Source organism: Bos grunniens, chromosome 29 (genome assembly GCF_055505025.1).
Source record: "Bos grunniens cultivar Pamir isolate PY7600 chromosome 29, Bosgru_T2T1.0, whole genome shotgun sequence".
NCBI lineage: Eukaryota > Metazoa > Chordata > Mammalia > Artiodactyla > Bovidae > Bos > Bos grunniens.
This window is the reverse complement of record NC_141193.1, coordinates 9,369,121-9,392,852: the sequence shown is the minus strand read 5'-3', so window position 1 is coordinate 9,392,852 and position 23,732 is coordinate 9,369,121. Positions and strand designations below refer to the sequence as shown.

Below are 23,732 nucleotides of genomic sequence, written 5' to 3'. Positions count from 1 at the left end.
CGTGATAGGCCAAGTGAACCAATGCCACCACCGTCCCCACTTGCCCATGCGTGCCAAAGCAAAAAAGAACAGACACTAAAAAAAAAAAACAAAAAAACCCACAAACCTATAGTTAACATCTCAGAAATATTTGCATTCATATGGCTTTCCCTTGGGATCTCCTCTCCAATTGTGGGTATGTGTTTTATATCTACAAGACTAAACAGGCTCATCCAAGTGCTTTCCAGGTGGTACTAGTGGTAAGCAATCCACCTGCCAAGGCAGGAGACGCTAGAGATGCAGGTTCAATCTCTGGGTTGGGAAGATGCCTGGAGAAGGAAATGGCAACCCACTCCAGTATTCTTGCCTGGAGAATCCCATGGACAGAAGAGCCTAGCAAGCTATAGTCAAATGGGGTTGCAAAGAGTTGGACACAACGGAGCGCTCACACACACACACACACACACACACTCACACGGGGGTCCCATTCAAAGTAGAGTTCTTTTTACCCTAGAATGCAGCAACTGCTACAAGTTTTTAATGACACTTTAAGAAACTCTCTCCTCCTCATCTGCAAAGTGTGAAGAGTGCCTCCTAGAGCTCACGACTTTATGGACAGCTTGGAAGCAGGGGGAGCCCACTGTCCAGTAGGTGGTCTCCAACCCATGCTCCACTGTGTCTTGCATCCCTCCAACCATCTCAGAACTACTCACTTCCATCCCAGACCACCACTCCTGGGTTCAGACAAAGGTGGGCAGAGCCAGGGCTTGACATAGGGCAGACATTCCAACATGCTTGTTGGGTGAACTGAGTGAACATAAGCCCTGAAGATACTTCTGAGGGTCTCTGCCCCATCTAGTACAAAGCAGAAAGGACCCAGGGAAGTGTCTTTCTGTTCCGAACATAAGCAAGAAATAGATAAGTGCCTTATTTCAAAGTTACTAAATACATCCTGGTGCGAGAGAGTTATTTGTTAATCAAACAACACCCTGTTCCCTTGATTAATGATTAATATGGTCTGTGAGTTCAAAGTGACCTTCAGAGCAAAAGGTTTACTAATCTATCACTGAGTTCATTCAAAGCTAAAATTTATACACTATAACCCTGGCATTTGGGTTCTCCTCTAAAGGAAGTCTCCAACCTCGACCTATCATGAATAAAGAGACTGAAGGGAGGGATACTGGGAACTCTGGTGATGTCGGGGAGTAGGGAGGAGGAGATGGCAGCAGGGGCAACGACTTTATCCTAGTCATGATTCACAGAGATGGGGGCGAGCTCCACTCACCAGCACCTGAAACTGTTGTGCAAAGAGAGAGAGGCCCTTAACGCAGGGCAGAGGGGAATCAATCAAAGACACACATCCAGACTCCAAAATCTAGGAGACAGGAGGAGTCAGTCAAGCTTGGGTGGCTAAGAACAGAACAGAGCAGGGGAAACTGAATGGTTTCACCACAGGTCTATTTCTTCCAAACGGGAGAAAGACTCACGGAAGATCCTAACGGACCTGATCTGAGATGCTCTGGGGGCTCCATCCCCCTCTCTTCCAAACTCTCATGCTTCCTAGGCATTTTGAGTCCTTCTCTGGCTTTCTGGGGTGGCTTCAACTCTCTGCTAGCACTGACAATCTCCAGCCATCATTTTAGCTTTACTGTCATGGCCACATTCTTCAAAGCACAGAAATCACTCCTTTCTCTCCCTCATTCACACCAAAGTCCATTGATTAAAGTATTTTAAATATTCCTCTGAAACTGGTGAAGATGGAAATTTCTAAATTTTCTAGTGCTTATGAGGCAGAAAATGCAAGATAACTGGTCTCATCAATTAAACTTTACATTGGGACACTTTTTAGACAATAAAGAATAAAGCTGATGTATAATTTTTAAAAGAAAATATTTCTTGGGAAACCTGCTTCTGGATGAAGGCACAGTTGGCCCTGAGCAGTGAGGTTTACAGGTTTCCTTAAAGGCTTCCTCCCCTGAACCACTCTGGGAGGGGTCTGAAAAGGGCAGTAAAGAGAACTTCTGAAAAGAGTTCTTTGCTCCTGGGAACATTCAGCAGATCTTCCAGGATGTTAAAAAGCATCACAGACTAGGTTCATCCTAAGAAGTAAGTAAGGCCCCTTTCCTATTAAAAAAAAAAAAAAGTTAAGATGAAGTATGTGAAAAGCTTAGCACAGTGCCTGGTGCCTAATAGATACATAACAAATATTAGGTTCTTCCCACCCTGAGAGTCCAGGGGCCTATGAGCACATATATTGGATGTATTTCTGGAGGGGCAATTGGGTACATTCTAGATTCCTCCAGAAGCTCACAATTTTCTTACAAGGGGCCAGGGAAAGAGGAAGGCAGGGGAGGGAAGGAGGCCTGGGTTCTCTTTGCCAGCTCGGCCGCTCTTCCTCTGCCTGGGGTTTTCAGCACCTTCAGGCTGTCTCTGGTTTGGGTCTTATGCTGTCCACCACGGCTGAGAGCACCGCCCCTGCCGCCTTTGCTCCCTCCATCAGTACGTGCTCCACCTGCAAAGGAGACCAGCTCACAGGACCCTCGGTGAGGCTCCTAGGACCCCGCCCTGCCCCACCCCTACCTCACCACTCTCTTCAGGAACTGGCCTGCCTAGGAGGAAGCATCCCAAAGATGCTAGAGCCGCGAGGGACCTGGACAAGCCAGGATTGCCTGAGATGGACATCAGAGGCAGGGGGAGCCCTTTCCTCCAGGAGGCAACCTGGGCTCCTAGTTCTCTTCCTCCCCCAGAGCCATTCAGCCCAGGATCTGCCTACAGTCAGAAGGGCACAGCCACTGAGTCCCTTATTCTACATACAGGGAGTCTGAGAGGTGGGGAGGGGAGCTCCCTTGGACACGGTCACACAGGGATCAGTTTCAAACAGACCTGGGCTTAGGTCTCCTGAATGCCCGGTCCAGGCTCCTTGGGAGGACCTCCTATCACCCCCTTGCTCCCTGGCATCTTCTTTTTTGCTCGTGAGACAGGAGACCCCTCACACCAGGGCCCATCGAGCCTGGAGCACTAGAGCAAGGACTCCCAAGAGTGGAATGCCACACCTGCTGGCTCCTGGGCACGCCGTATCTCAGGTCATTGACAAAGTGCTCGCAGTTCCCCTCGATCAGGCTGTACTGCACAATCTTATTGATCATCTTTTTTGTCCGCTGGATGATCTTGTCCACAGGCAGGGGCAGGTACGTCCCATCCAGCTTGTTGTTGACCTTCCAGGAGCAGCCATGCAGCACATCCTCCAGATGACTGTATTTCACCACCGCCCGGTTGCTGAAGACAGAAGTGATGCTGCCAGCCTCAAAGTCCTCACCTGGCGGCCAAAGACAAGCCAAAGTTGGGAGCTGTAAGGGGCCATGGTACAGAGCCACCGGCTCACTCCAGGGGCTGGGTGAATGGCTTCTTTTAGGGCCCCAGTTTCACTGTCTCTAAAAGGCACAACAGAATGCAGAGTTGGGCTAAATGAAATGCAAAGGGCCAGTTTCCCCAAGAAAACTTCTGTCCTGTTTTCTGCACTCCCCACTTTCAGCCCTCACAGCAATCTCTTTCTCACCAAGCTCTGGAAACACCTTATGGTGTGGTCCCAGATTTCATTCTGTGTACTGATTCGACCAAGTCCTAGGACTGGAATCTTGCTTTCCTTACCAGAACCAGGGTGACAAGCACCCTTACATGTAAGAGTCGTTGACTCCTGGGGGAAGGATTATGGCTTCCTGCCAGGCCTCCCCCTGCTGCCCCTGCAGGGGTGCAGGTGAAGCCAAGAGGCCACGCAGACAGGACTCTAGGTGGGACCCATTCCAACTAGCTTCCACCCAAAGCCGTTCTCCCTTTCTCTCCACTCAAGTATTAGGATTCTCCTTGAGGGTTTATTTAAAATCAGGGTTCCACAGCTTTGAAAAAAGAAACATTTGAAGCTGCTGTATTATCATACTCAGTCCTTAGAGGAGAGCCTCAGAGAGGGTCAGAAACCTGCTCAAGGCCAGGTAAGTGGCAATTTAATACAGGACTGTTTTCCTGCTACAACCATATGGGTATGCAAACATGGGAACCCTCCCCCGCTGTAAGTTGTGTGAGTGCAAGAAATGTCCCATTTCCTTTGTGAAGCATTTGAAGTCTATCTGCTGATTTCACAAAAGCTGGCAGTAGGCAATTCAGTTTTAGGCAACAAAGATGGCAGAATTCATTTTTAGAGGAAGATCTGATGGGGAGGGTAGGGACATAACTGTTAACTTATCCCTATAACAACTCTGGTTATACCAGAAGAAGTTTCCTGGATTTAGCCTGGAAAGGAGAGGGGAGATGAATGCGATGTGAAATAATTTTTCATTTTTCACATAGGCATCCAGACAGGAAGTGGGACAGGCAGTCAGATGAGTGGGGAAGCAAAGCAGAAGAGAGGGACTCTACTTTGCAGAAAGGTCCCAGCCAGGTGAGAGGCTGAGGCAACCAAAGGGGACAGGATACGGGCAGGAGAGCCATGACCAAGGTGTTCGGTTCAGTTCAGTCACTCAGTCATGTCCGACTCTTTGCAACCCCATGGACTGCAGCATGCCAGAGCTCCCTGTCCATCCCAACTCCCAGAGTCCACTCAAACTCATGTCCATCGAGGCGGTGTGATCAAGGTGTGGCCACAGGCATTTGGTATCAGTGCCCTTTTGTAATCTCAACTTGAACAGGCAGTACTTGCACAGGAGGCAAAATTCCAGAGGCGTCCAAGATTACACAGTAGAGCCCCATGCCTCTCCATCTTCCAACTCCCCCAGGTTCCATCTCCTGAGGACACCATGTGACCAGCGGTTCTAGATGTCCAGTTTTAAGCTGTTTCACATTCCATGCTGTTATCTTCTACTATCACCACTTCCACCCGCATCAAACCTCAACTAAAGTTTAATTAGTCACCTGTTTAATCTCAGCCCTGTGCTCATGCTGAAGTGAAAGGAGAACAGTGTCCACACTGAGGGTGAAGCCACCTGGGATGGGTTGGAAAAGCAGGGAGACCCGGTGAGGGTGGAGCTGCCAAAGGTAACCAGGAAGCCGGAAATAGCATTTGGGGACAACAGGAAGCAAGTGGGCAATCAGAATGTATAAACATCTGCACCCCTCCCAGGGAATCCTCAGAAATAGAGGAAGATCTTGAACCAAGTTGTGTTCAAGACGGACTGGAAGCCCCCAGGCTTACCTGTCCATGAAATTTTTCAGGCAAGAATACTGGAGTGGGGTGCTATTTCCATCTCTGAGGGATCTTCCTAACCCAAGGATCAAACCTGTATCTCCTGCTTGGCATACAGGTTCTTCACTATTGAGCCACCTGACATTTCTGTTTTAAAAGAAAGGGTGGTCTAGGCGGTCAGGGAACTGAGGGATGTTCTTCACACTTGCATCTGTCTTAGGGCTGGTCACTCAGTGGTTTTTGATGGACAGAGACCAAGCTCAATCACACAGTAAATTAAGGTCCAGTCATGCTTCTGGTGTTTTATTGCTGAAGTAAGGTAGCAGCTGAGGGACACAATAATTAACTGTCTCTTTTATGCTGCTAACTTCAATATCAATATTTCAATAGAGCAGTGGTCCCCAACCTTTTGGCACCAGGGACCATTCTCATGGAAGACAATTTTTCCATGGTTTCCATGGTCAGGACAGGATGGTTTCGGGATGATTCAAGCACATTAAATTTATTGTGCACTTTATTTCTGTTATTATCACATTGTGACAATTTGGAAATGTGAGCGATGGGGAGCCACTGCAAATACAGATGAAGCTTCACTCACTGGCCTGCCACTCACCTCCTACCGTACTGCCCAGTTCCTAACAGGCCAAGGACCTGAACTGGTCCATGACCCAGGGGATCACTGCAATAGAGTATCCACTCTTACTTGGGGGAGCCAGGTGAACCACACAGTCATCTTCCACATAGATGGCCCAGTGCTCATAGCCAATCCGAAAAATCTCAATCAGGTCTCCAGGTCTGGGTTTTGGTTTATCCTATGACGGAAAAACAAAATAAAATGAGACTTCATGTGCCCAAGGAACTCCAGAGATCCTGTTTGGGGAGCAGCTACAACTCAGTGTGAAGACACTGCCTTTCATCACATTTCAGAAACCCAGGCTGCAAAAGGATCTCTCCACACGAATGACTGAAGGACCCACCCATTCCTGCCACCACCCTCATTATTAAAGCCACAGAAGCTGACAGTGCCAGCTCCAAATGCACAGCTCCACATGCACATACGCCCTTCAGTAAGTGATGGAACTCCTGTACACTTTCTCCTTGACGCTGTTCAGTTCAGTTTAGTCGCTCAGTCGTGTCCGACTCTTTGCGACCCCATGAATTGCAGCATGCCAGGTTTCCCTGTCCATCACCAACTCCCAGAGTTCACTCAAACTCATGTCCATCGAGTCAGTGATGCCATCCAGCCATCTCATCCTCTGTCATCCTTTTCTCCTCCTGCCCCCAATCCCTCCCACCATCAGGGTCTTTTCCAGTGAGTCAACTCTTCGCATGAGGGGGCCAACGTACTGGAGTTTCAGCTTCAGCACCAGTCCTTCCAATGAACACCCAGGACTGATCTCCTTTACAATGGATTGGTTGGATCTCCTTGCAGTCCAAGGGACTCTCAAGAGTCTTCTCCAATACCACAGTTCAAAAGCAACAATTCTTTGGCGCTCAGCTTTCTTCACAGTCCAACTCTCACATCCATACATGACTACTGGAAAAACCATAGCCTTGACTAGATGGACCTTTGTTGACAAAGTAATGTCTCGGCTTTTTAATATGCTATCTAGGTTGGTCATAACTTCCCTTCCAAGGAGTAAGTGTCTTTTAACTTCATGGCTGCAATCACCATCTGCAGTGATTTTGGAGCCTAAAAAATTAAAGTCTGACACTGTTTCCACTGTTTGCCCATCTATTTCCCATGAAGTGATGGGACCAGATGCCATGATCTTAGTTTTCTGAATATTGAGCCTTAAGTCAACTTTTTCACTCTCCTCTTTCACTTTCATCAAGAGGCTTTTTAGTTCCTCTTCACAATCTGCCATAAGAGTGGTGTCATCTGCATATCTGAGGTTACTGATATTTCTCCCGGAAATCTTGATTCCAGCTTGTGCTTTTTCCAGCCCAGAGTTTCTCATGATGCAATCTGCATATAAGTTAAATAAGCAGGGTGACAATATACAGCCTTGACAATATACTCCTTTTCCTATTTGGAATCAGTCTGTTGTTTCATGTCCAGTTCTAACTGTTGCTTCCTGACCTGCATATAAGTTTCTCATGAGGCAGGTCAGGTGGTGTGGTATTCCCATCTCTTTCAGAACTTTCCACAGTTTATTGTGATCCACACAGTCAAATGCTTTGGCATAGTCAATAAAGCAGAAGTAGATGTTTTTCTGGAACTTTCTTGCTTTTTCAGTGATCCAGCGGATGCTGGCAATTTGATCTTTGATTCCTCTGCCTTTTCTAAAACCAGCTTGAACATCACGAAGTTTGCGGTTCACGTATTGCTGAAGCCTGGCTTGGAGAATTTTGAGCATTGCTTTACTAGCGTGTGAGATGAGTGCAATTGTGCAGTAGTTTGAGCATTCTTTGACATTGCCTTTCCTTGGGATTGGAATGAAAACTGACCTTTTTCAGTCTTGTGCCCACTCCTGAGTTTTCCAAATTTGCTGGCATATTGAGTGCAGCACTTTCACAGCATCATCTTTTAGGATTTGAAATAGCTCAACTGGGATTCCATCACCTCCACTAGCTTTGTTCATAGTGATGCTTTCTAAGGCCCACTTGACTTCACATTCCAGGATGTCTGGCTCTAGGTGAGTGATCACACCAACGTGATTATCTGGGTTGTGAAGATCTTTTTTGTACAGTTTTTCTGTGTATTCTTGCCACCTCTTCTTCATATCTTCTGCTTCTGTTAGGTCCATACCATTTCTGTCCTTTATCGAGCCCATCTTTGCATGAAATGTTCCCTTGGTATCTCTAATTTTCTTGAAGAGATCTCTAGTCTTTCCCATTCTGTTGTTTCCCTCTATTTCTTTGCATTGATCACTGAGGAAGGCTTTCTTATCTCTCCTTGCTATTCTTTGGAACTCTGCATTCAGATGCTTATATCTTTCCTTTTCTCCTTTGCTTTTCACTTCTCTTTTCACAGCTATTTGTAAGGCCTCTTCAGACAGCCATTTCGCTTTTTTGCATTTCTTTTTATTGGGGATGGTCTTGATCCCTGTCTCCTGTACAATGTCATGAACCTCAGTCCATAGTTCATCAGGCATTCTGTCTATCAGATCTAGTCCCTTAAATCTAGTTCTCACTTCCACTGTATAATCATAAGGGATTTGATTTAGGTCATACCTGAATGGTCTAGTGGTTTTCCCTACTTTCTTCAATTTAAGTCTGAATTTGACAATAACGAGTTCATGATCAGAGCCACAGTCAGCTCCCGGTCTTGTTTTTACTGATGGTATAGAGCTTCTCCATCTTTGGCTACAGAGAATATAATCAATCTGATTTCAGTGTTGACCACCTGGTAATGTCCATGTGTAGAGTCTTCTCTTGCATTGTTGGAAGAGGGTGTGTGCTATGACCAGTGTGTTCTCTTGGCAAAACTCTATTAGCCTTTGCCCTGCTTCATTCTGTACTCCAAGGCCAAATTTGCCTGTTACTCCAGATGTTTCTTGACTTCCTACTTTTGCATTCCAGTCTCCTATAATGAAAAGGACATCTTTTTTGGATGTTAGTTCTAAAAGGTCTTGTAGGTCTTCATAGAACCTTTCAACTTCAGCTTCTTCAGCATTACTGGTTGGGGCATAGGCTTGGATTACCATGATATTGAATGGTTTGCCTTGGAAACAAACAGAGACCATTCTGTCATTTTTGAGATTGCATCCAAGTACTGCATTTCGGACTCTTTTGTTGACCATGATGGCTACTCCATTTCTCCTAAAGGACTCCTGCCCGCAGTAGTAGATATAATGGTCATCTGAGTTAAATTCACCCATTCCAGTCCATTTTAGTTTGCTGATTCCTAGAATGTCGACGTTCACTCTTGCTATCTCCTGTTTGACCACTTCCAATTTGCCTTGATTCATGGACCTGACATTCCAGGTTCCTATGCAATATTGCTCTTTACAGCATCTGACCTTGCTTCTATCACCAGTCACATCCACAGCTAGGTATTGTTTTTGCTTTGGCTCCATCCCTTCATTCTTTCTGGAGTTATTTCTCCACTGATCTCCAGTAGCATACTGGGCACTTACCAACCTGGGGAGTTCCTCTTTCAGTATCCTATCATTTTGCCTTTTCATATTGTTCATGGGGTTCTCAAGGCAAGAATACTGAAGTGGTTTGCCATTCTGTTCTCCAGTGGACCACATTCTGTCAGACCTCTCCACCATGACCCATCCGTCCTGAGTTAGGGTGAGCATCATGCAAACTTTTTCAATAGAGGGCTCTAGAGAGACATTGCAAGAAGAAGGGGATCTCCTGCAGGTTCTGGCTTTGTTACACCAAACTCTTAATTCTTGGGATAAATCTCACTTAGTAATGATGTATAATCCTTGGCATCACTGACTCAATGTACATGAGTTTGGGTGAACTCTGGGAGTTGGTGATGGACAGGGAGGCCTGGTGTGCTGCGATTCATGGGGTCACAAAGAGTCGGACATGACTGAGTGGCTGAACTGAACTGAACTGAAATTCAGTTTGCTAATATTTTGTGGAGGACTTTTACATCTATATTCATAAGGTCTGTAATTCTTTTCTTTGCCTAATTTTAATATCAGGGTACTTTATTATTGGGTAACACTGACCTCAGAATGATTTGGGAAGCTTTCCCTCCTCTATTTTTTAGAGTTTATGAGGGATTGGCAACTTTTCTTTTTTAGAGATATAGTAGAATTCTCAAGTCAAGCCATCTGGTCCTGAGTTTTTCCTTGTGAAAAGATCTTTTATTTACAAATTCAATTTATTTGTTGTAGGTCTGTTCAGATTTTCAAATTATTCCTGAGCCAGTTTTGTAATCTGTGTCTTTCTAGGAGTTTGTTCATTTCATGTATGTTTTCTAATTTATTAGTATAAAGTTGTCCATAGTATTCCTTTACTATCCTTTTAATTTCTGCAAGATTGGTAACAAGCTCCCTCTTTCAGTGTTGATTTTGGTAATTTGAGTTTTCTCTCTTTTTCTCTTGGTCAATGAATGTAGCAAGTTTTGCCCATTTTGTTTATCATCTCAGAGAAACAACATATGGCTTCCTTCTACTTGCTTTGAGTTTAGCTTGCTTTCTTTTTTCCAGTTTATCAAGGTAAGAACTTGGGTTCTTGATTTGAAATCTCTCTTCTTTTTTAATATAGGCATTTATAGATTATATAAAGCACTGCTTTAACTGCATATAAAATTTGATGTGTTGCTTTCATTTTTATTCAACTGAAAATATCTTCTAATTTGTATATTTTTATTTCACCCATGGATTATTTAGAAGTATGTTTTTTAGTTTCCAAATACATATTTCCCAAATTTCATTGTTATTGATTTCTAGTTTAATTTCATGTGAACAAAGAAATATTTTGCATGATTTCAATCCCTTTAAATTCACTGAGACTTGCTTTATGGCCTAGAATATGATCTATCTTGGGGAATATTCAAGTCTGCTTAAGAAGAATATGTGTTCTATTTTTGAGTAGACTACTCTGTAAAAGTCAGTTAAGTTGATTAATATCATTGTTCAAATCTTCTATATGCTCACTGATTTTCTGTCCAGTTTTTCTATCCAATATTGAGAGTAGAGTATCTAAGTCCTCGACTATTATTTCTGAATTGCCTATTTCTCTCTTCAATTCTGTCAGCTTTTATTCATGAATTCGGGGCTTATATTGTTCATATGTGTTTACAATTGTTATATCTTTCTGATGAATTAGCCTTTTATCATCAAAACTGTTCCTCTCCTTAATAAAATTTCTTCTCTTAAAAGTCTGTTTTTTTTTTTAATATTAGTATAACCACTCCAGCTGTGATTCTGCTTGCATCTTTCTACATCCAACCTATTTATGACCTTGAATCTAAAGAGTGCCTCCTGGGAATTCCCTGGTGGTCCACTGGTTAGGACTCAGCACTTTCACTGCCATGACCCAGGTTTAATTCCTGATCAGGGAACTAAGATCCTGTAAGCCATGCAGCCAAAATAATAAATAAATAGCTTGTCTCTTGTAGGTGGCCTGTAACTGGATCTTGTATTGGCAAGTCAGATGATCCTTTTTTGGACTGTTTGAGTCACAAACCGCTGTGAAACTGTGGATTCAAATTCCCATCTGGAGTCCTTGATCTAATACAAGCTCCATGACTTTAAAATTAGTTAGAATAAAAGCTAAAATATATATTTTTTTATTCCTTTACAATAATAACCTATGTAATTACCTTTACTGGTGCTTTGTATATCTTCATGTAGATTAGTTACTGTCTGGTGTGACTTCCTTTCAGCCTGAAGAACTTTCTTTGCTACTCCCTTTCAGGCAAGTCCTCTAGCAACACTTTCTTCCAGTCCTCACTTATCTGAGACTTCACTTTATTCCACCTTCATTTTTGAAAGATAGTTTACCAGACATAGGATTTCTGGTTGATAGCTTTTTTTTTTTTTTCCTTTTGTCACTTTTCATACCCCATCCCACTGCTTTCTGGCCTCCATCATTTCTCACCAAAAAAACAGCTATCAGTTTTATTTTTTTAATTTAATTTTATTTTTTAACTTTACAATATTGTATTGGTTTTGCCATATATCAACATGAATCCGCCACAGGTATAAAATTGTGGTTCCTTTGTACGTGAGTCTTTTCTCTCTCTCTCTCTCTCTCCCTCCCTCTCTCTCTCTCTCTCTCTCTCTCTCTCTCATGGCTTTCAAGATGTTTCAACTGTTTTGATTCTGATTCCCCCAGAGCTGGTGGTTGCTGCTATTTGTTTGTTTGTTTAAAGGGCTGCCTGGGTTAATTCTGCGATGTCTGTTTCCCTCACAGTATTCAACCCCTGGTGTATCTGCTCCAGTTTTGTTTTGTTTTCTTGCTTTTATTTTTAAGCCTGACATGGGCAGTGACTGGTCAGAGGCTGACACACCTCTTGGGCCAATAAGGCATCACTTTTTCCCTATGGAGCTTGGTGTGGTTTGGAAAATTCATTCAAGGTTTTAAAGTTGAAAAGTCTGTGAGCTGTTATTTAATACTTTCTGCATTCACAAGGCCTCATGCTCCTCCAGGAATGGAAGGACAGGCCCCTCCAGTGTTTCCTGAATGTGTGTGCAGCCTATGCACCCCTTCCAGACCAGCACCTTTTCTAGGCCCTCTTTAACTATCTCAGTACCTGCATTTCTGTATTAAATTTCTGGCTGGTCTGTTAATCTATCGCTTGTCCCAACAAACACTGCAGCCTCAAACTAGCTGCAATTTTGGCCTTCCATGATGTCTGTCACTTAGGTAACTATTGTTTTCAACAACATCCATGGGCATGGAATTTTCCACATTCTGTTTCAAATAAAGTTTCCCTCTGTGGCCACTGCCAGTGCTCCTGGCATGTCCCACCCACTTTCCCACCACAGAGCTGGGGAAGGTAGGGGATGGAGGGCATACTAAGACACTACAGATCTCCATTGTTCTGAGATTCCAGGGTTAGACTTTCTTGATTTAATGCGTATCAACTTACTGTATGCTTTTGGTCAAATTCCAGAATTTCCTTTCATTTATTTATTGGTTGTGCTGGGTCTTTGTTGCTGCACAGGTTTTTCTCTAGTTGCAGCAAGCAGGGGCCACTCCTCCTTGTGGTGTGCAGGCTTCTTATTGTGGTGGCTCTCTCGTTGCTGAGCATGGACTCTAGGGATGGTGGCTTCAGTAGTTGCTGTTCCCAGGCTCTGGAGCACAGGCTCAATAGTTGCAGCACACGGGCTTAGTTGCTCCACAGCATGTGGGATCCTCCTGGACCAGGGATTGAGCATGCGTCTCCTGCAATGGCAGGCAGGTTCTTTACTACTGGGCCACCAGGGAAGCCCCAGAGTGTTTAAATCATTGTATTTGACAGTTTCATCCAGCTTTATTTTTGCTATTTGGGGAGATTTTCTGAGATCCTCAGCCATTTCAGAAGTCCTGACCACTTGAGGGAATGAATTTTTATGGGCACAAAGCATACCACTGACTCAGCAATACTACATGGAAGAAATTGTGGCCAAGAAAGATGAAGTGCTTGCCAAAGTCCTTTGCAAGTCAGCTGGCAGAGCTAGGACCAAAACCAGGTTTCTACCCCCTGGCAAGACTAACTCCTGCCTGAAAGAGAAAGTACAATAGCAACTTAGTTCCCACTAGAGGGCGCCCCAAACCAGCCTTCCCATGTGGACCGTGAAATCACTATCCTTGCTGAATTTTCCTGGAATAACGGCCATTAGGGAGACAGAACAATTTATTCTGATGTTAGTCTAAGCCAGAAAAAAAAATGAAAATAAATCCAAATGCTGGCCATCAAGGATGTTTAACGAGCTTGGTACAAGAAACAGAAAGTTTCAGCACTGAGGGAAGTGGATTTTAGAATTGTAACCCACCTGCAACATTGCCACTGGATAAGGGTTGTTGCTGTTCAGTTGCTAATTCATGTCTGACTCTTTGCCACCCCATGGACTGCAGCACTCCAGGCTTACCTGTCCTTTACTATTTCCCTGAGTTTGCTCAAACTCATGTCCATTGAATTAGTGACGCCATTCAACTAATTCATCCTCTGTCATCCCCTTCATCTCCTGCCCTCAGTCTTCCCCAGGATCAGCACCTTGTCCCCAGCATCAGATGGCCAAAGGATTATATCAGATGGCCAAAGGATTGTAGTTTCAGCTTCAGCACCAGTCCTTCCAGTGAATAATCAAGGTTGAATATTCTGAATGAATTGACTGGTTTGATTTCCTTGCAGTCCAAGGGACTCTCAAGAGTCTTCTCCAGTACCACAATTCAAAAGCATCAATTCTTTGGCACTCAGCCTTCTTTACGGTCCAACTCTCATATCCATCCATGACTACTGGAAAAACTATAGCTTTGACTATACAGACCTTTGTTGGCAAAATGATGTCTCTGCTTCTTAATATGCTGTCTAGGTTTGTCATAGCTTTTCTTCCAAGGAACAAGTGTCTTTTAATTTCATGGCTTTAGTCACTGTCCACAGTGATTTTGGAGCCCAAGAAAATTAAATCTGTCACTGTTTCCACATTTTCCCCATCTATTTGCCATGAAGTGATGGGACCGTATGCCATAATCTTTGGTTTTTTGAATGTTGAGTTTTAACAGGGGTAGGAACGTGAAAACTTGAATGGAACTTACAACAGACTTAATAGTCACCTAGAGTCACCTGCTTAATAGTCATCTGCTCTCTTGCTAAAGTTTCTCCCACTATAAACTGATTGTACTGAGCTTTGGGTCTCAACTTTGGTTGCACATGGAAATTCCCTGCAGCGCTCTTAAAAATTAAGACTAATCTGGAGTATGGCCTGAGAACCAGAGTTTTAAGAGCTCCTTGGGTGATTCTAATGGCAGCCAAGGTTGTAGCCATACTGGAAGCTTTTCCAGTCTCATCCTTCCTTTATCCTTGACTTTACCTGGTCCCCAGCACTTCATGAACCTTAGGGAACCAGTCTATATTCTCCAGGTTGACCTCCAGTCCCAGCTGGTGCTCCAGTCTTCAAATCCAGATTAAGCTTTCTCTGCCCTTTTACTCTCTTTGAAATAAGATGTCACTTCAAAATCTTCCATCCATCTTGTTATTTATTTCCCTTTCACAGGCTGGCAGCCCAGCCCTGGCCCTTCTCCCAGAGATAGGCACCTGTTTAGAAAAACCAGTCTTTCATAAGGCCCCTAGATGATAAAAGTTTCTGAAAGTCTTATAACTCTGAGGGGTGATACAAGGAAGTGGGTGGAGGGCTTATTTCCTGCCTACAGCAGAGGGGAGGGTTCCCTGAGGCAGGCCATTATGTATGGACAGTATCTTTTTAGTGACCAAAAGCAATGGGAAACACAAGGTAAAGTCAAAGAAACAGATTCAATATGGAGTCAAAATTGGCTCTTCCCTGTAACAATCTGTACACACGTGTTCATAAGAAGCTTTATTTGCAACAGCCAAACACTAGAAACAACCCAAATGCCCATCAATGGTGAGTGAATGAACAAACAGTGGTCTATCCATACAATGAATTACTACTTAGTAATAAAAAGAAATAAACTATTGATAACATGCAGCAACATAGATATAACTTGGAATAATTATATGAAATTATGTGAAAGGAGAGAGACACAAAAAAGCACATACAATATGATTCCATTTATGCAAGCCTCTACAAAATGCAGACTAACACATAGCAACAGAAAGCACATCAGTTGTTGTATGGGGATGTGAGTGGAAGAGGGAGGGGTTTACAGAGGGGGACAAAGAAAGCTGTGGGAGTGATGCAGATGTGTGTGCCCCCACCAGGAATTGTACCTGCAGCCTTAGCAGTGAAAGCAGAGTCCTATCCATTGGCCTGCCAGGGAATTCCTGGTTATTCGTTATCTTGATGGTGGTGATGGTTTCATGGCTGAATACACACGTCAAATTATACCCAATTGTATACTCTGAATATATGCAGTTTATGGTATGTTGGTTATACCTCAATAACTGCTCAATAAACAGATCCATAAAGCTGTTTATAAACAATTTAAAAGGCATCATTTCAGTTCAGTCGCTCAGTCGGTCCAACTCTTTGTGACCCCATGAATCGCAGCACACCAGGCCTCCCTGTCCATCACCAACTCCCAAAGTTCACCCAAACTCATGTGCATCGAGTCAGTGATGCCATCCAGCCATCTCATCCTCTGTCATCCCTTTCTCCTCCTGCCCCCAATCCCTCCCACCATCAGGGTCTTTTCCAATGAGTCAACTCTTCACATGAGGTGGCCAAAGTACTGGAGTTTCAGGCTCAGCATCAGTCCTTCCAATGAATATCCAGGACTGATCTCCTCTAGGATAGACTGGTCGGATCTCTTTGCAGTCCAAGGGACTCTCAAGAGTCCTCTCCAACACCACAGTTCAAAAGCATCAGTTCTTCGGCGCTCAGCTTTCTTCACAGTCCAACTCTCACATCCATACATGACCACTGTAAAAACCATAGCCTTGACTAGATGGACCTTTGTTGGCAAAGTAATATCTCTGCTTTTTAATATGCTATCTAGGTTGGTCATAACTTTCTTTCCAAAGAGTAAGTGTCTTTTAATTTCATGGCTGCAATCACCATCTGCAGTGATTTTGGAGTCTTAAAAAATAAAGTCTGACACTGTTTCCACTGTTTCCCCATCTATTTCCCATGAAGTGATGGGACCAAATGCCATGATCTTAGTTTTCTGAATGCTGAGCTTTAAGCCAACTTTTTTTTTACTTTTGTTTTTTATTGATTTTAATTGAGGGATATTTGGTTTATGGTATTGTGTTGGTTTCTGCCATACATCAGCATGAGTCACAGGTATACATATACCCCCCCCCCCCCGCTCTTGAACATCCCTCCCACCTCCCACCCCATTCAATTTTACTTTTTATTTTTTTTTGTATTGGTTTTGCCATATATCAACTTTTTCACTCTCCTCTTTCACTTTCATCAAGAGGCTCTTTAGTTCTTCTTCACTTTCTGCCATAAGGGTGGTGTCGTCTGCATATCTGAGGTTATTGATCTTTCTCCCAGCAATCTTGATTCAAGCTTGTGCTTCTTCCAGCCCAGCGTTTCTCATGATGTACTCTGCATATAAGTTAAATAAGCAGGGTGACAATATACAGCCTTGACGCACTCCTGTCCCGATTTGGAACCAGTCTGTTGTTCCATGTCCAGTTCTAACTGTTGCTTCCTGGTTTCTCAACATCTAATCACATGGACCACAGTCTAACTCAATGAAATACTAAACCATGTAGGGCCACCCAAGACAGACAGGTCACGGTGGAGAGTTCTGACAAAACATGGTCCACTGGAGAAGGGAATGGCAAACCACTTCAGTTTTCTTGCCTTGAGAACCCCAAGAACAGTATGAAAAGCTAAAAATATAGGACACTGAAAGATGAACTCCCCAGGTCAGTAGGTGCCCAATATACTACTGGATATCAGTGGAGCAATAACTCCAGAAAGAATGAAGAGATGGAGCTAAAGCAAAAACAACACCCAGTTGTGGATGTGACTGGTGATAGAAGCAAGGTCTGATGCTGTAAAGAGCAATATTGCAGAGGAACCTGGAATATTAGGTCCATGAATCAAGGCACATTGGAAGTGGTCAAACAGGAGATGGCAAGAGTGACCATCAACATTTTAGGAATCAGAGAACTAAAATGGACTGGAATGGGTGAATTTAGCTCACACGACCTATCTACTACTGTGGGCAGGAATCCCTTAGAAGAATTGAAGTAGCCATCATAGTCAACAAAAGAGTCCAAAATGCATTACTTGGATACAATCTCAAAAACGACAGAATGACCTCTGTTCATTTCCAAGGCAAACCATTCAATATCATCTTAATCTAAGTCTATGCCCCAACCAGTAACACTGAAGAAGCTGAAGTTGAATGGTTCTATGAAGACCTACAAGACCTGTTAGAACTAAAACCCAAAAAAGGGCATCTTTTTGAATGTCCTTTTCATTATAGGGGACTAGAATGTCCCCTATAAGATGTCCTTTTCATTATAGGGGACTAGAATGCAAAAGTAGGAAGTCAAGAAACACCTGGAGTAATGGGCAAAATTGGCCCTGGAGTACGGAATGAAGCAGGGCAAAGGCAGGAGAACGCACTGGTAATAGCAAACACCCTCTTCCAACAACACAAGAGAAGACTCTACACATGGACATCACCAGATTGTCAACACCAAAATCAGATTGATTATATTCTTTGCAGCCAAAGATGGAGAAGGTCTATACAGTCGGTAAAAACAGAAGGTGACTGTGGCTCAGATCATGAACTCCTTATTGCCAAATTCAGACTTAAATTGAAGAAAATAGGGAAAACCACTAGACCATTCAGGTATGACCTAAATCAAATCCCTTATGATTGCATTGGAGAAGGAAATGGCAACCCACTCCAGTGTTCTTGCCTGGAGAATCCCAGGGACGGCGGAGCCTGGTGGGCTGCCGTCTATGGAGTCGCACAGAGTCAGACACGACTGAAGTGACTTAGCAGCAGCAGCAGCAGCAGCATGATTATACAGTGGAAGTGAGAAATACATTTAAGGGACTAGATATGATGGACGGAGTGCCTGATGAACTATGGATGCTGGTTTATGACACTGTACAGGAGACAGGGATCAAGGCCATCCCCAAGAAATAGAAATGCAAAAAAACAAAATGGCTGTCTGAGGAGGCCTTATAAATAGCTGTGAAAACAAGGGAAGCAAAAAGCAAAGGAGAAAAGGAAAGATATACTCATTTGAATGCAGAGTTCCAAAGAATAGCAAGGAGAGATAAGAAAGCCTTCCTCAGTGATCAATGCAAAGAAATAGAGGAAAACAACAGAATGGGAAAGACTAGAGATCTCTTCAAGAAAATTATAGATACCAAGGGAACATTTTATGCAAAGATGGGCTCAATAAAGGACACAAATGGAATGAACCTAACAGAAGCAGAAGATACTAAGAAGAAGTGGCAAGAATACACAGAAGAACTATATTAAAAAGATCTTCATGACCCAGATAACTGCAATGGTGTGATCACTCACATAGAGCCAGACATCTGGAATGTGAAGTCAAGTGGGCCTTAGAAAGCATCACTACGAACAAAGCTAGTGGAGGTGATGGAATTCCAGTTGAGTTATTTCAAATCCTAAAAGATGATGCTGTGAAAGTGCTGCACTCGATGTGCTAACAAATTTGGAAAACTCAGCAGTGGCCACAGGACTGGAAAATGTCAGTTTTTATTTCAATCCCAAAGAAAGGTAATGCCAAAGAATGCTTAAACTACCAGACAATTGCACTCATCTCACACGCTAGTAAAGTAATGCTCAAAATTCTCCAAGCCAGGCTTCACAATACGTGAACCGTGAACTTCCAGATGTTCAAGTTCGATTTAGAAAAGGCAGAGGAACCAAAGATCAAATTGCCAACATCTCCTGGATCGTTGAAAAAGCAAGAGAGTTCCATAAAAACATCTACTTCTGCTTTATTGACTAGCCAAAGCCTTTGACTATGTGGATCACAATAAACTGTGGAAAGTTCTGATAGAGATGGGAATACCAGACCACCTGACCTGCCTCTTGAGAAATCTGTATGTAGGTCAGGAAGCAACCGTTAGAACTGGACATGGAACAACAGACTGGTTCCAAACAGGAAAAGGAGTACGTCAGGCTGTATATTGTCACCCTGCTTATTTAACTTATACGCAGAGTACATCATGAGAAACGCTGGGCTGGAAGAAGCACAAGCTGCAATCAAGGTTGCCGGGAGAAAGTTCAATAACCTCAGATATGCAGATGACACCACCCTTATGGCAGAAAGTGAAGAACTAAAGAGCCTCTTGATGAAAGTGAAAGAGGAGAGTGAAAAAAGTTGATATATGGCAAAACCAATACAAAAAAAAATAAAAAGTAAAATTGAATGGGGTGGGAGGTGGGAGGGATGTTCAAGAGCGGGGGGGCGGGGTATATGTATACCTGTGACTCATGCTGATGTATGGCAGAAACCAACACAATACCATAAACCAAATATCCCTCAATTAAAATCAATAAAAAACAAAAGTAAAAAAAAAGTTGGCTTAAAGCTCAGCATTCAGAAAACTAAGATCATGGCATTTGGTCCCATCACTTCATGGGAAATAGATGGGGAAACAGTGGCTGACTTTATCTTCTTGGGCTCCAAAATCACTGCAGATGGTGATTGCAGCCATAAAGTTAAAAGACGCTTGCTCCTTGGAAGAAAAATTATGACCAACCTAGACAGCATATCAAAAAGCAGAGACATTACTTTGCCAACACAGGTTCGTCTAGTCAAGGCTATGGTGTTTTTTAGTCATGTATAATGTGAGAGTTGGACTATAAAGAAAGCTGAGTGTTGAAGAATTGACGCTTTTGAACTGTGGTGTTGGAGAAGACTCTTGCAAGTCCCTTGGACTGAAAGGAGATCCAACCAGCCCATCCTAAAGGATATCAGTCCTGAGTGTTCATTGGAAGGACTGATGTTGAACCTGAAACTGCAATACTTTGGCCACCTGATGCGAAGAGCTGACTCATTTGAAAAGACCCTGATGCTGGGAAACATTGAAGGGGGGAGAAGAAGGGGATGACAGAGGATGCAATGACTGGATGGCATCACCGAATAAATGGACATGAGTTTGGGTGAACTCCGGGAGTTGGTGATGGACTGGCGTGCTGCAGTCCGTGAGGTTGCAAAGAATTGGACACAACTGAGAAACTGAACTGAACTAAGCTGAAAGCATCCTTAATCAGTGTGCAGTTCAACCTGCCACGGTATAAATCAAGTAAAATACAGTATAATGTAGAGAAGTCTCCAGGAATTAAAGAAATGCCTCATCTGAGAATTCCCACAGTACCCACCTCCGCTGCTTGCTTCATTAACCTGCCCGCAGTCCCAGGCTTCGGGGTTGAATTCCGCTCTGCTCTCTTCTGGTTGGGTGTGGACTCCAGGCTGACTACGGGCTTCTCCCTAAATGAATTTTGTGATTGTATAGTTAACAGAAAAACCACTACTTCACAACTATTGGAAATTCTGTATTACTTTAGAGTTACAATTTTAAGGTATCTTTCAGTTTTGAGATTCTAGGAAACATTTTGCCTATGAAATTTGTTTCTGTGATGCCATTCTGTCCTGCAAAATAATGGCTGTTTTCTGCTTTTCAGACAATTGTTTAAAATGCTAATGACAGCAATGAGTAGCTTTCAGGGGTGTTTTCCTCCCTCTAATAATCTTTTTTTGATGTTTTTAAATATTTAGACATAGCTTTTTTTTTTAACTTTACAATATTGTATTGGTTTTGCCATATATCAACATGCATCCACCACAGGTATACACGTGTTCCCTATCCTGAACCCTCCTCCCTCCCCATACCATTCCACATAGCTTTTTTAAAATAGTACACAATGCCTTCTAAGGAAATTCAACAAGCCTCTCCTCATCCCTTGCCCTCCCAGTCCTCCAGGCCAGAAGGGCCCCTCAACAGTTGGACTGTTTCTTCCAATAATTAGCTCCATATTTCTGAGAAAGCCTGTTGACAGCACTGTAACTGCCAGTAATGTGATAGAAATCAGTATATTTTGTCCCTTGAAGCAAAATGTTACAGGAGAGACTGAAACTAAAGGCAAGGATATGATTTTGGGGTAGAAAAATAGAGTGAAATATATGGGGCCACAAAGACCTGAGTTTGAATCCTGGCTCTCATATTTGCTGTGCAACCTAGAGCTAGTAAACTAGTCTGTCTGAACCTCGGTTTGACTGTCTATAAACTAGAGATGCTAATATTGGTCTCACAGAGTTATCAAGAGGGTTAAATGGAAAAGCATATGTATACATCTGGCTTCTCTGGTGGCTCAAACAGTAAAGAGTCTGCCTGCAATGTAAGAGACCCAGGTTCGATCACTGGGTTCAGAATGACCACCCCCAAAATGGCTTTTTCCTGACCATCCCCAAATTTTAACTCTTCTCCAAAGGTATAGTGTATGGGAGTGATAGGGAGGAGGTGGGGCGTACTCCCCATTTTCAGTATTGTTCTTCTCCAAACTTTCAGCTCTCAGAATCTTAAACAGAGACAAATGTCATGTTTCTCAAGAAAGTCAACTGTAGAAACTGGAAGATGGTTGAATCATTCATTAGTTACTGAGACCAGCGGGCAATATTGCAAGCATTCTTGGGAAGCAGTTCAGTTCTCAGGGGTCTGCAGAATGGCTAGAAACTACGACAAGGTGGCCTCTGGCCTGGCCTGCAGGTCCCAGGACTGCCCTCCCGCTGTTATCACCAGGAGCACACCAGGCTCCGTTGCTGGCAGCCTGGTTCATGCAGACACCAGCTAAGGATTTGTATTACAGAACTGTTATCAAAGTCAGTTCTTGAAAACCACCCAAAGACCCAGTCCTTCCACACAAAGAAAGAATCTTACCCCTGCTGGACACTGCTTCTGCCCTGTTCTATCGTGCCCTGCTGTGGCTTCTTGGGCAAAAGCTGGTCCAACGCCTGAGATCCCACAGATTCTTCTAATTCAAAGGAAAAAAAAATCATGTTACTGAATATTTAAACCACAACTGCCTTCTATGGGGAGTGTAATCTATGAAAGGAGGGTTGGAGTCAGGCCTTGACAGTGATGCAAAGGTGGGAGCTCTAGTCTAGCACTGAGCCCAGCTCCCAGCTCAGTTCAGTTCAGTTCACTCAGTCGTGTGTAACTCTTTGCGACCCCATGAATCACAGCACGCCAGGCCTCCTTGTCCATCACCAACTCCCAGAGTTTACCCAAACTCATGTCCATCGAGTCAGTGATGCCATCCAGCCATCTCATCCTCTGTCATCCACTTCTCCTCCTGCCCCCCAATCCCTCCCACCATCAGGGTCTTTTCCAATGAGTCAACTCTTCACATGAGGTGGCCAAAGTATCAGAGTTTCAGGCTCAGCATCAGTCCTTCCAATGAACACCCAGGACTGATCTCCTTTAAGATGGACTGGTTGGATCTCCTTGCAGTCCAAGGGACTCTCAAGAGTCTTCTCCAACACCACAGTTCAAAGGCATCAATTCTTCGGCACTCAGCTTTCTTTATAGTTCAACTCTCACATCCATACGTGACCACTGGAAAAACCATAGCCTTGACTAGAAATACCTTTGTTAGCCAAGTAATATCTCTGCTTTTCAATATGCTATCTAGGTTGGTCATAACTTTCCTTCCAAGGAGTAAGGATCTTTTAATTTCATGGCTGCAACCACCATCTGCAGTAATTTCGCAGCCCAAAAAAATAAAGTCTGACACTGTTTCCACTGTTTCCCCATCTATTTCCCATGAAGTGACGGGACCAGATGCCATTTTTAGCCCTCAATAAATTTTGGGATAAAGGGGGCTGTGGGACCATCCTGAAAAGGGTTCCTCCTCCAGGAAAGAGAGATTTTGGAAATCCTGGGTATGGAATTGGGGAGCGGTTGCCTCTATCCCAGATGGCAGAAGACTTGGGGTTAAACCCAATGGCAGAAGCTTCTGTGGGGCTGGAGCCGTTCTGAACTCTACCTGCCGGGCAGCAGCCGCGTCTGTTTACTTGGTAAATACTCGCGAAGGTCGCTGGATGCCTGGCCCGCTTTGATTAAATTAGTAGCCAACGACCATTCCTAACTATTCACTTATTTCCGTTAGCAAGCATCTCTAACAACGAACAAATATCTACGAGGAGAAGTGAAGGAAACCACGGTGACCTTTCTGAAGGTCCGAGGGCCTGCTGGGACCTGGAGAACGACCCCGGAAGGCTCCAGGCCCGGACGTGGCGGCTCGGTGGGGAGAAGCCCCACGCCCGCCGCGGCCTGACCGGGGCCGGGTTGGAAGTCCAGGAGCGGGCTGGGTGCCATTCGGCCCAGTACTCGCGGTTCTCAAGGCGGGCCTGACGCGGGACCGTGGGAACCTAGGGAGGCGGCGCCCGCCCTCGCCCCGGGCGGCGGGGCTCAGGCCCATCCCGCTGCTGCCGCCCCGCCGGTCCCCGGGCCTCGCAGGGGGCGACGCGCCGGGCTGGTTCCCAGACGGCGCGGGCCCGGTCGGCGGCGCGCGGGGAGGGCGG

At 44.1% G+C, this 23,732-nt stretch overlaps 1 protein-coding gene across 1 annotated transcript; it reads right to left on the bottom strand.

Annotated features, from left to right (window-relative positions):
• Nucleotides 1-1,788: 1,788 nt before the first annotated feature.
• PLAAT5 (phospholipase A and acyltransferase 5) lies at nucleotides 1,789-23,696 on the bottom strand. The gene is made up of 6 exons (XM_086384477.1): nucleotides 23,377-23,696; nucleotides 22,087-22,180; nucleotides 20,531-20,639; nucleotides 5,856-5,964; nucleotides 3,033-3,295; nucleotides 1,789-2,491 (listed from the first exon to the last, which is right to left on the bottom strand). The coding sequence occupies exons 1-6, from the start codon at nucleotides 23,627-23,629 to the stop codon at nucleotides 2,399-2,401; spliced, it is 921 nt and encodes a 306-aa protein (XP_086240603.1). The 5' UTR covers nucleotides 23,630-23,696; the 3' UTR covers nucleotides 1,789-2,398.
• Nucleotides 23,697-23,732: the final 36 nt, after the last annotated feature.

What these genes read in the sequence shown, in the direction of transcription:
- PLAAT5 (XM_086384477.1), bottom strand. Translation starts at nt 23,629, where the DNA reads ATGGGCCTGAGCCCCGCCGCCCGGGGCGAGGGCGGGCGCCGCCTCCCT. An exon ending in GCCCTCGGACCTTCAGAAAG is followed by an intron (nt 22,181 to 23,376) that starts GTCACCGTGGTT and finishes CCTTTGAATTAG; the next exon opens with AAGAATCTGTGGGATCTCAG. An exon ending in TAATGAAGCAAGCAGCGGAG is followed by an intron (nt 5,965 to 20,530) that starts GTGGGTACTGTG and finishes TTTCCGTCATAG; the next exon opens with GATAAACCAAAACCCAGACC.